The sequence below is a fragment of the Xyrauchen texanus genome, chromosome 8 (assembly GCF_025860055.1).
Source record: "Xyrauchen texanus isolate HMW12.3.18 chromosome 8, RBS_HiC_50CHRs, whole genome shotgun sequence".
NCBI classification, from domain to species: Eukaryota; Metazoa; Chordata; class Actinopteri; order Cypriniformes; family Catostomidae; genus Xyrauchen; species Xyrauchen texanus.
The window spans coordinates 37,323,569-37,336,827 of record NC_068283.1 but is presented as its reverse complement, the minus strand read 5'-3'; the positions used below and the strand labels follow the sequence as shown (position 1 = coordinate 37,336,827).

General features: G+C 37.9%; 1 protein-coding gene across 1 annotated transcript in view; it reads right to left on the bottom strand.

The window, feature by feature from the left end:
- Positions 1–1,645: 1,645 nt before the first annotated feature.
- The window catches only part of LOC127648155 (uncharacterized), a 28,338-nt gene continuing 16,724 nt past the window's right edge, over positions 1,646–13,259 (bottom strand). The window contains exons 6-10 of the mRNA XM_052132747.1: positions 10,289–11,108; positions 6,930–7,185; positions 5,310–5,551; positions 4,682–4,861; positions 1,646–3,957 (exon numbers count right to left, since the gene is read on the bottom strand). Of these exons, the coding sequence (XP_051988707.1) occupies positions 3,724–3,957; positions 4,682–4,861; positions 5,310–5,551; positions 6,930–7,185; positions 10,289–11,108 (1,732 nt within the window). The 3' untranslated portion in view covers positions 1,646–3,723. The remainder of the gene's footprint in view (positions 3,958–4,681; positions 4,862–5,309; positions 5,552–6,929; positions 7,186–10,288; positions 11,109–13,259) is intronic.

Sequence of the window (13,259 nt, the reverse complement as noted above, 5' to 3'; positions counted from 1 at the left end):
AATGAAGCTTCTTATTTGTTATAGTAGAACTCAAATGTGTTTTCTAGCATCAGAACAAACACAGGCTCTCTTGAGCTTAAATTTAGATCTATCTCAACTATAAAAATCTAATAAGGGTTCTCTAAAGGCAGATGCCAGATGGCATCTGAAATAATTTATTTGAAATGAACAAACTTTGGCGCTTGCCTAAATTATTATTATAAAACACAAATATGCATGTATGCAACTTCATTTAAAAAACATGTAAGAAGCCATAAGGCTACAGGTAATACTCTTAAAGATGAATGGGGCTAATGTCGATCACACAGAAACAATAAACTGAAATGACGCACAGCATAAGCGACATACAAGAGCACATTACACAACTTATATAATATAAAAATAGGTCAGTAATCCTCTTGGGAAACCTTATTATTGTCTCTTTATCTCACGTCATGGATATTTGCATATATTGCGCGCTTCAGTTTCAGTAATCAGTTTAAGCCAGCCATAACTGATATTCTAGTCTTAGCTGGTCTCCCAGTCAGGCCTGCTGACAAATGCCTTAAACCTCTCTTAAAGTAGCAAATGGACTACAATGACTAGCTAAAACCAGCTATCTTTTTACAGCAAGGTTTTTCTGCTTAAGAGGATCAAAGGAAGAGGAGCTCATTGAGGAAGAAGGACAGTGAATAGATATAGTAACGACCATGTAAATGCTGATATACTGTAGATGACATCTTGCTAGAAAAATAATTATTGGTAACACTTTACAATTAGGTTCCATTCGTTAACATTAGTCAATGCATTAAGTAATGAACAAAACAGTAAGCAATATACACTCATCGAGCACTTTATTAGGAACACAATTGCCCTAAAAAAGTGCCCATCATTGTTTTCTGCTGTTGTAGCCCATCTGCCTCAAGGATTGAAATGTTGTGCTTTTCTGCTCACTTCAATTGTACAGAGCGGTTATCTACGTATCCGTAGCATTTCTGTCAGCTCAAACCTGTCTGGCCATTCTCTGTTGACTTCTGTCATCAACTGCCGCTAACTGGATGTTTTTTGTTTTTTGGAATCATTCTGAGCAATTTCTAGAGACTGTTGCGCGTAAAAATCCCAGGAGATCAACAGCTACAGAAATACTCAAACCAGCCCATGTGGCATAAACAATCCTGCCACAATGCAAATCACTGATATCACATTTTTCCCCATTCTGATGGTTGATGTGATCATCATGAAGCCCCTGACCCATATCTGCATGATTTTATGCATTGCACTGTTGCCACATGATTGGCTGATTAGATAATCGCATGAATAAGTAGATGTACAGGTGTTCCTAATAAAGTGCTTGGTGGGTGTATTTTTTTAAATATTTTTGTCAATGTTTGTTAATAAAAATACACTTGTTCAATAATAGTTCATGTCTGTATTAGTTTATGTCACGTGGTTTCAGTAATGTATAGTTCATAATGCATTAACTAATGGTAACAATTACAACTTTTGATTTAATAAAATGTATTAGTATATGTTGAAATGAACATGAATTAAGATAAAAAAAATGGTAAAAATATTGTTCATTGTTAGTTCATGTTGCCTAATGTTGTCAACCCTTATTAATCTGAAAGAATAAGAAAGTAAAGAAAGAGTCAACTTTGACATTCGTTGTGCTATATATTTTAATTCTCACATGTCATTTTAGATTTGAACACATTTGGTCTCCAGTTTAATACAGACAAAGACACAGAACAGGATGCAAGAGATGAAGAGATTCCAGGAGAAAAGAAAAAATTATATAAAAAATATAGAAATGCAAGAATGCCAAAAAGAAAGACCATATCAAACTTATTCCAGCCTTCAAAACATTGCATTTGGCACCTATGATCAATTCTTTCCAAACAACTCTTTGTGAATAAGGTTTAAATCTTGTTTGTGTACATTAAAAGAATTAAACATCACAAAATAACCATAGAAATGCCAACGGCACTAACAAGAGCAAATACGCAATGTATCAGAGTGAAAAGCCAAAAAATGTCATTGGTAAAACAATCTTTCAGAAACAGTCAGCAACAAGTTAAATCAGTTCCCAGCCATCTGAGATTATACTCCGGTATCAATGGAAATCTTAAACTTCATGCCTATAAAACAACTGCAACATTCATAACAATGGTTTCCACATCCATAATTTCAATTCAGTACGCTATAATAAAATGTCCATATATTTGGGTCTTTATTTGGCAAGGCCACAAAAACTGCTGTATATTACATACACAATACATTCAGTATAATCCACATACAGAATAACACAGTGTATTACAGGTGTGATGCGATTTATATAAGCAGTCACATTTACATATAGATGCATTGTGGAATGTACAAATAAATATTAAACAATGTGAAATGTTTATTAGCTTATTTTACAAATACAGTTTTGATCAGTGGATTGTTGTATACATTTGTGTATATTTATCTTAATATATATGCTTCTTTCTCAGCATGAGAAGATATTTACATGACTGTAGATATATGCAGGTTAATTTTAACAGGAATGCTGAAAAGTATGTCACTGTAGATGCCACATTTTAAAGGGTTTCAAAACCATGGCTTTAAAGGTTTATTTATTTTAAAGGTTTTTATAAGGAATTATTGATTACAAATATTGCTGATTTATTCATTTAGCCAAATGTCATCTTTAAACAGTTACATTGAACTCCATTTCTTTGCTGTTCAGTCTTACTGAATGTGATTTTGATGTGATGCAAAAGGGTTTTAGGAGAATAAAATAGGGACTGGCTTGACCAATATGGATCCAGTCTATTGGAGTGATCACCATAGAAACAGCATGATTCAAAGTATTACAAAAACATCATAAAAAAAAAAAACCCTTGAAAAAACAAGAATAAAACATCAAACATATAAAAACAACTCACCCAAATGGCAGACTGATAACAAACATGGCGAACAGACTCCCAGATGTTTGCGTGTGTTTCTTTCAAATCTAATTGAAAGCAATTACATAGTTAAGAATAACAAATCTAAAGTATGCAAATGCTTGCTTTGAACTGTGGCAGTATATATATATATATATATATACATACATACTTTCACCATGCATTGAGCCTTAAGATCCCTCATAATGTGTTTTAAGTGATGTTTGTCTCTCAGACATATTATAAGCAAGACTGAAAGACGTAAAATATAAGAAATACAAGAAATGTGTTACTGTAATAAAATAACATAGTGTTTCCCAATCCCTTGCTTAAAGCAACAGTTCACTCAATAAATGAAAACGATGTTATTGTTTACCCACCCTTATGTCATTCTAAACCTGTATAACTCTCTTTCTTCTAAACAAAAGTCATCCTTGAATGTGCAGATTATCAGTGAATAATTACAAAAATGTTGGTCTGTTTTTCACACAAATCTATTATGGCTTCAGAAGACTTGGTATATAGTGCATGAAGCATATGGACTATTGTACTTTTATTGAGCTTTTCTTACCTTTGTGGCACTCAGCCCCAGTTCCATACTAAGTGTATGGAAAAAAGAGCAGCTTGGGCATTCGGAAGAAAGATAACGGCACAGGTTTGGAATAACATGAGGGACAGTAAATGATGACCGAATTTGAACTATTCCTTTAAAGCTGTCTACACAAATGTTTGATGGCGGTATGGGTTTATCTTCCCTCAACAATCTCTGCCGTGCACATCTTCGACCCTAAAACTATCCCTGATCAGGAGCTCATCACTGCCTTGCACTGATGCGGTGGTCGCAGTGATCGGCCGGTTGCTTGATGACCCCTCCGAAAACCTCTACCTTTCGGCTGGTCCAGGGCACTACATTACCCATCATATCTGTGCTGCAATGGGCGAGAGCAGAGAGCTCTGAGTGTGATAGCAGTCGATCCCACATGTTAAACTGGGACAGCTCTCCCACCAGAACCCGCGATGCATCGAAACGAAGACCACCCATCGAGCTCTGCAGGAGACAAGAAACAGTAATCAGATTTTGGACTAGATGATCCATTAACACACTTACTATTCCCCTTGAATTTCCAACAGAAATAAAGTCTTCCCAAATATAAGTTTTGTTTGATAAGCAAAATATGTAATTTATAAATAAATATAATTCTATCTATCTATCTATCTATCTATCTATCTATCTATCTATCTATCTATCTATCTATCTATCTATCTATCTATCTATCTATCTATCTATCTATCTATCTGTCTGTCTGTCTGTCTGTCTGTCTGTCTGTCTGTCTGTCTTGTCTGTCTGTCTGTCCGTCCGTCCGTCTGTCCGTCCGTCTATCTATCTATCTATCTAATAGTGTGCATAAGTGACAAGGCTGTAGGCTGTACTGCAGTTATTTTATGACATTACTGGTACATTGCATTCTGAATTATGAACAAATCTACTTGAAATCTAATCTGACTGTAAATGTCGAAAATTATTTCAAAAATCTTTTCCGATCTCACATGTGGATGTGGTTTGAATCAGATTCTTTGGGGGGAAAACTATTTTGTATGTGCTTTTTCTGCAAGACTACAAACAACTACAGTAAACAGATCTTAGTTAAGCCTAAATTTGGGTTAATGGTAATTTTTATTTTTTCATATTTTGTAAACACCAAATATCACCAGTCTTGACCTACCACCCTATGAATCTGATAACCTGTATTAGCAGCCAAAGTCTTACATACTTGTTCTTGGCCAAGTATGAGAGTTCCTCCCGGTCGGATGGAGTGCCGTGCTGCCAGGTCACTCCCTTGACTCTTTAGCTTGCCCCCTAAGTAGGCATGCCACACTCCAGACCTTTGGTTCCAACTCACACACATATGCTGCCATCTGCCCACTGTCAAGTTCAGTGGCAACAGCGCTACCTACAGAATGGAGGAATAAAGACTTTGAATGACAGTTTATCATATTCAACCATATGTTTTCAGCTGAGAGCAGCATATGTGAACCCCTGAGGTTCTGGATAAGTTAAGAGGCTGTAGGTTGAAGCTGTCATTTCGAGCCAAAGCCACAGGGATTATATTACTATCTAATATTACATCAGTGAAAGGCTGAAAACAAGGGATAAACAATACAATTGGTTTAACACACAGTACGAGCACTGTCTAAGGTCAAACTGCCAGCATCAAAAAACACTCTTAAAAGCACAGATAGTAAAAACGTATTTAAGTTGATCAAATTCAATCAAGTTTCCTTTTTAAAGACACATTCAATGGTGCCTTGCAATTCCAACCATTAAAGGAGACTATAGATTATGTCCGATTACATATTGGAGTGAAGTCAGCAGTCAGTTAATATGTTTTAATGCTCTACCTCATTATTAATTATAAGTTCAATGGGTCCATGAACCAGCTGCTGTAGCACAAACTCATGGCTCTGACCAGATACAGCATACGAAACTGCTGTTCCCATGATGCGCTTGGCAGGCCTGAACCACATACAGATGGTGAGAGCGTGGAGGGCTGGGATTTCCTGCTTTACAATGGCATACATGGAGCTACTACGTATGGGGAATGAGAGCCGGTAACCCTCTGGAAACTTGTTCTCAGACAGACCTGAGAGAAAGAAAGAATGTGAGAAACAGAAAAGAGAGAGAAAGAGATTCTTAGTGGATGATGTATGTAAAAGAAAACTGTGGTATGCTGTCAATTGCCAATGACAATCCTCTTTGCTTGATCCTCAGTTTATAAAACACAAACAAAAAATATGTGTACAGCGATGGACTTACAGTGGAAATCAATGGGGCAAGGTATTGCACCAGTATACATTAAAATACACACTATTTATAGAGTATATCCACAAGAGTAAACCTGTTAACATGAGACATGCTGATAAAAATACAAATATAAAATAGACAAAAATATTATGATAATAATACAAATAGAAAAAGAGTCAAAATGATTGTCAATTGAAATCGACTGCATGCTATCAGTAGTGCACCCACAAGTTGTACTGAACCCACAACATTCCTTCTTTTTTAATAGAATGTTGTCTTCTTCATGCTTAAAGGGATAGTTCACTCAAAAAATACAATTATCTCATCATTTACTCACCCTCACGATAACCCACATGTGTATGACTTTCATTCTTCTGCAGAACACAAATGAATATTTTTAGAGGAATATTTCAGCTCTTTATGTCCACACAATGCAAGTGAATGGTGGTCCAAAACTTTGAAGCTCAAAAAGCACATAAAGGCAGTATAAAAGTAATCCATACGACTCCACGGGTTAAGTCCATGTCTTCAAAAGTGACATGACAAGTGTGGGTGAGAAACAGAACAATAGTTAAGTCCTTTTTTACTACCAATCTCCATTTTGCATTTGTTTCAAATTTACTGTAAAAAAAGGACCTAAATACAGTATTTATCTGTTTCTCACCCACATCTATCATATCACTTCAGAAGACATGGATTTAACCACTGGAGTCTTATGGCTTACTTTTATGCTGCCTTTATGTGGATTTTGGAGCTCCAGAATTCTGGTCACCATTCACTTGCATTGAATGGACCTACAGAGCCGAGATATTCTTCTAAAAATCTTTGTTTGTGTTCAGCAGAAGAAAGAAATTCATAAAAATCTGGGATGACATAAATGTGAGTAAATGATGGGAGAATTTTCATTTTTGGGTGAACTATCCCTGTAAGTATGGCCCTTGAGTACAGCCCTGTGATAAATTACTGTTAAACTAAACTTACATGATTGGTATTAAATCAGTAGGTCTATTACCTTAAAATTCCACATTTGGCACTCTGTAATTTCCCAAAGGCCCAATAACAAATATGTACTCTGGGCTTTATGCTGAAAACAGGACCACCCCACCCCCATTTCTACCACTTTACATTTTTCCAAGGTCAAAATACTTACTTATTACTTGCTAAATTTAGACTTCTAAATAAATATTTCTGCTAGTAAAGCCTGACCTATAGCTCACCTTTCTGCAGGCCGCTTATCCGCTGGTGTACGGTATCCAGTCCGTAGTCAATATGCTCCTGGTGTTTTTGCGTCTCTTTGCGTAGAGCTTTTCTCTCTTCCTCCAGTAGTTTTATCTTTCTCTTCAGTTCTCCTTGAAGGTCCTCCACTCGTCTCTGTGTGGCTGCCACTGGCTTACGAGAAGTGCTAGAGCTAGCGCCTGTGGCTTTCTGTGAGCTTGTGTCTGTGTGATTGAACGCTGGTGGGGCCATTTCATACTGTGAACAAGACAGCAATCATATTTATGTTATTTACTTATAATTATGACAGTGAACAACACAAAACACAAAAGCTAAATCCAAGACAATGAATGTATCATAATAGGCTCTTAGGAATAACATTTTTTTTTTTTTTTCATTTTAGGTGGATTTATTAATATTACAAGTGGTGTAAATGTCAAAGACTGGTCTCATTGTGAGTTCAGCATTCGTAGGTCAAAAGTTCAGTCTTTGTTCTTACCAAAATTCAAACGTCTGCCCCCAGTGGCCAAAGCAGAAAGTGTTTGAATGTACAGTATGTTTTATTCGTTTTTAGTAAATTATATAATATAGTAAATAGTAATGCATAATTTATGAATTCCACAACCAAACCCAAACCCTAAACGTAACCATCAGTGCAGTAAAAATGTAATCTTAGAGGGAAAATGGAACCTCTGAATTGCGGTAATCATCGTTTCTGCGAATACTACTTCCTGGTTGCAAAACGGGATGAGAATCAAGAGCTGTTTCTCAATGTGCTTTCTTATGCGTTCTTACGTTCTTGTGGACTCATTCAACGTCATCATCCACCTCCAAATAAATCTACATAGATGCATATTGCATAGATGCATTATACGTCCTCCTGTCCTTCCGAGTTTGCTCTTTCAAGGTAGCTAGGCAAGACCAATTTGGCACTGAGAAACATCCTCGGTCTCTGAGGCTGCTGGTGCAACATGCCCTCTGGTGTGTCACAGGAAAAGGTTAACACTTGAATTGATTCAAAGATGTCTGATGGGAGATGGCACTTGTCAGTATCATGGTCGATGTCAGTGTACTGGAACTTTCGGTAGCAACATGTCAACTTCCTAACTCGGTAATCCTGAGTTGTTGTCAACAGCATGCATCAAATTGACAGTAAAAATTCAGTGCATCTAAAACAAAATTAATAATATATCCTTTTAATAATCTAACAAAAAATAACAATCAATCAGAATTACTACATGCACACCCAATGTATGCATTTGATTCTTATTAAAAAAGATTTAAATAATGTTCAGTTAATCAATTTGAATCAGACTGAATCCTGATCAAATTTCGTGATACATTGCATAATTAGAAAATAATCATAATTGAATCAGACTGTCCTCAGAGCAAACATTACCACCTCACCTCGAATTGAGGAGACTGGATGTTTTAATGAGACACATTTAAAAGCATTGCAACATAATATTTTTTAATTGGCCCCTTTTGTGTAGCAATAACATATTCTATTCTATTGGACCTTATTCACACTATCGCCATCTTTGATTTTTAATGGGAATGAGAACGAGGTTGTGAGGGATAGACTTACCATCTCTAGAATGGCACGAACGGTATAAAACTCCTAGATCACATCTAATTTTCCACAACTCATGTTGTCTGGCGTCCTTTGTGTACTGAACGTTCTTGGACAAATATTGTATCAATGTTTTGTCCGCTTAATGATCCAAAAACACTTTAAACTGCAGTACAGCCCATTGAAGAGATGGTAGGCTAAGTGTATCCCTCACAGCCTCATTGTCATTCCCATTAAAAATCAAAGATGGCGCTGGTGTGAATAAGGTCTATTCTATTCTATACTGCTTTTTACTCTATGGCAATACTGTCAAAAACTTGATGTGCCAGGAAATGCAACCGCCAGCCTGTAGAGCTGGTATTCACAGGGGTCCATAATATGGTTTCAGTGTTTGTCATGTTTCTCATCTCCCCCCTGCTGTCATGGATCCTGTGGCTATATTATCTTGGAACATGCAGATGTAGGCCTATCCTTCGTTTTAAACATACATTCAATTTTACATTCACATGTTTACATTTAACCTTTTAATTCTTCTGTAAAATATGTTAACCACAGGCTTAAAACGCTCTATTTAACTTGCAGAGTTTATCCTCTCCCTCGTTACATCAAGGCTTTATATGTCTAGATTGTCGTCTAGATCAGATTTAGATCAGATCTAGAAGGTTTAATCAGATGGCCCAGAGAGTTAGTGCTGATTAGGATGTAATATGCTGCTCCGGTCAGATCATAAAACAGGAAAACAGCGCACTTAGCCATATATTTCCTTCGCAAACCAATCAGGGACGCGCGTCTGCCGCACAGAGATAAATCACGGCGATTGTACGTGAGCAGAAACGCAAAGGAGCTCTAGGAATGATGGAAGAGGTGAACTTTACCAGTGCAGTGAAAAGATGTGATGGCCATTACAGTACCTTTTATGTGTATTTAAAAACACTCGATTAAAAGTTAGGCTATTTGAAGAGAAAATAAAAGCGAAAATGTGCCTTTGTGCTACATCAAGGATATTTTTGTTCACCTGATCTGACCCTTAAAAAGGAAGGCCCGAGTAACCTAATTTAGTCAGGTTGATTATGGCATGCTAAATGATATTTCGACTTGTATTATAAAAGCAGTTATTAGATATAACTACGCATGGCTCTTAATAATTTCAACGGAATGGAACAGAACGCATGGGGTTGTAAGGGGCCGTTCACATCGAACGCGTCCTTGCGCTAAATAAAGCTAGACGCAGAGCCACGAATAGAGCAGAACGTATTATTACGTGTTTACAACCTAAGAGGTATTTCTAAGAGTTTACGTTCTTTTTGCATGAGACACTGAAAAACAACAAGACCATGGCGCAACGGTCAAAAACGTCCGCCTTCCGCATGTACACATAGGAAAACAATTGAAAAATCAGTGCGGATGGAGAACACGCGTTTGGCAAGTACGGCCCCCAAGCCGTGTCTTTTAACAGTTGAACTATTTTTAACTTCTATAAACAACGTGAGACGTCCAAAAAGCGAGATGCATGCAACGCAAAGAGAAAAAAGTCGGTCTGACGCACTTATAGCCTTTATAACAATTAATAGCTCGCACAGAACGTTACAACGCGTTCTTTGTGGACGCCCCCAATGCAAGGTAACGAGTACTTTGTTGCTTTTCTGTAAGCCTGATGGTACCAAACGTGTTTATCAACAGGTCAGCCGTTTATGTATCGTTTCTATTTTATATAGACAAACGGATAACCGCGAAACCTCTGTCACAGAACAAGTTGCGAATAAATAAATCGCCTAATTTGTGCCTTACTTCCAGTTTCTCTATGCGGTCTTTCATTTGAGTTATGGAATGCACCAGCTCCTCAACCGCACGATTCGTCGGCATTGAGAACCCCGCATCGTCCCGCATCATGAGTTGGTCCTTGTTCTCTGTTCTTGAGTCCGAAAGCGACGCGCTCCGCTCCGGGACCCTCCGTCCCTTCAACCCACTCTCGCATTCCGAAAGTTTTCCGGTTAGCTCCCGGATGGTTTTCTGATCCGTGAGAATCTCGTCTTTCTGCTGTAGGACGGTTTGCCGGAGCTCCTCGGCTGTGGTTCGGAGATATCCCCAGTCCTCTCCCGCATAAAGCGACTGGTCGTCCGCTTGTTGCTGAAAGTTTTTCGGGTTGCACTCGCCGGCGGGCACAGGGGTGCAGATTAGTCTGCTGTAAGTGACCTGCTGTTCGCTACCTCCGGTTACTACTCCCGTTAAACCGTAAAAAGTAGGCGCCTCCGGTCCCCCTCTATCCCTACTTGTCGCGTCAGTACCATGGAGAGCGTCCAGTGGTCCTGCCCGGGCTGAGGAAAACGTTTTCCCGCTCGCGTCCGGTGACAGCGACTGGTTGTCGGCCAGAGGCTGTGTAGCGGCCGCGGATGCCGGTGGAGACCCACTGTGGACCGCAGCGATGATGCAGATGACCGCTCCAATAAACGCCACCATCCCGGCGGCCAAAATGACAACAATGAACTTCAGGGTGGCGGTTCCAAAAAAAATCAGCAATGAAAAAAAAAAAAAAAGAAAGAAAAGATAACGGTGAAATTTAGCCTTTAGGGAACATGAATGCGCAATGGAAAATATTATCAAACGAATTCTTCAACCCTCAGGATCTCATCAGCTGTCTCAAAACCACCACTGTTCAATGATAACAGCTTTTCCTCTATAAAGTGTCCACAGATAGATTCCGATTAAATGACCATCCGTAGGAAGCGTCTCTCTATATCTCCATCTCGGTATTACCGTTGGGACAGCAGGAGGTGGGGGTAGTACAATCAGGGGTGGGCTACACATGCCAGGGAGGTGGAGAGAACAGAAGCCGCATGTCAGACCAGTGTGAGCCAGATTTCATATAGCCTGCAGAACACCCGCACTGATTAGGAGAGCGTATGGTATGCAGGGTGCAGGACATGCACTGTTAAAATGGTCACCTGCTATTGTTTCCTCAATGATCTACTTGATCTAACATAAAACATTACTTTGGCTGATATATATATGAAAGGTACATTTAGTCAGATTAAATAACATTTTTCAATTAATAAATCCACTTCGATGTCAGCACATGAAAAAAGTGGTAACCTAAAATGTGCTTCAAGTGGTAACATCCAAATGAACTACATTAATTCAAGTCATTTAATATCATCAACATGTCTGAATCAACTTGACTACAAATACCAACAAAAGTAATTTTAAGGTTTAGATCAAGAAGCCTAGAAATGTTGCAGGTGCGAGTAGCCAAATGAAGTCTAATCCAAACTACGGCAATATTAAATTTAAGTGAGACTTTCTAATGATAAGTAAAGTGTTAACATGCCGTTGTTACCTTAAGGAGCTATATCTACCAGACATAACCCTTAAAAATGACTTTTGTTAGTGTAGCCTGTGGTCAGGTTGATATAGTCATGCTAGCATTGTTGAATAAAACCAGTTGAAGGAATATTCCAGGTTCAATTGTCAGCATTTATGTTCAGCGTTTGAGACAGCATTTGAATGTTCAATTTACAGCTTTTGTGGAATAATGTTGATTTCAAAAAGCAATTCATTTCAACTTGTACCTCCCTTTCTTTAAAAAAAAGTAAGACACTTACAATGGAAGTCAATGGGGCCAATCCGTAAATGTTAAAACACTGTTTCAAAAGTATAGCCACAAGATGTAAACAATATGTGTGTTAACATGATTTTAGTGTGATAAAATTACTTATGAACATTTCTGTGTAAAGTGATAGCCAATTTTACAAATTCGTTGCCATGACGCCTAAAGCCATAAACCTTGAAATCCTGGTAATTTAGTAGTCTGCTATAAAATGACAATTTAATCATCTTTACAGCTCAACTAATATACAAGTTTTAACAGAAGAATTAATGTAAGTGCTTTTATAAAATGATAAGCTTCACATTTCTGCCTTTAAACCCTCAAAGAATTGGCCCCATTTACTTCCATTGTAAGTGCCTCACTGTGACCCAGATTTCGAGTCAAAATACGTTTTTGTGGTAATTAACATTATGCCACAAATACTGTTGACTGAGCTTATTGAACTCTGAATATTCCTTTAATTTACTGTTGATGTTACCCCATGAAGCAAGTTTTCGGTTACAATTTTTTTTTACTGTATAGCATAGAACTAGAAATACATTTACAGAAGGAAATATAGGCTACCAGTGCTTGCAATGCAACAAAATAATATTGTTCAAGTTTTAGTTAAACTTATGTTTTAAGCTTTGGTTCTGCTTAAATGAAATGCCACATCAAAGCCACATAGATACAAAAAAAAAGATCCTGCCAATTTTACGATACTATCACTATCAGTTTTTTTAAATAGTGACAATTCTAACCATGTTAGGCTTGTCAATAACATATTTTCAAACCCTTTACACGCCTCTTCCTGTCCTCATTTGTGTTGTGTGCACGTTCCGGACAGGAAAGTGCAAAATCTTTGAATCCGCTGTGATCCCACACTGTCCCCCGTGAAGCGTGAAATCACCCGAGCACAGAAGGGATTAGTGTATAAGCATGACCTCATAACATCACAGCAGGTCAACCGGGTCACCGTGCTAAATGTAATCCACCTCCACATGCACTTCATATACATTATGCGTAAGGAGGATGAAAAATAAAATACATAAGACCTACGCCAGAGCCAGCAGACTGTAACATACTGCAGATTTATATAAAATAATCTGTAATGTTCATTTTATATGTGAGGAATTTTGTTTCTCTGTAAACAGGGCTGGACTGGTAATCTGGCAT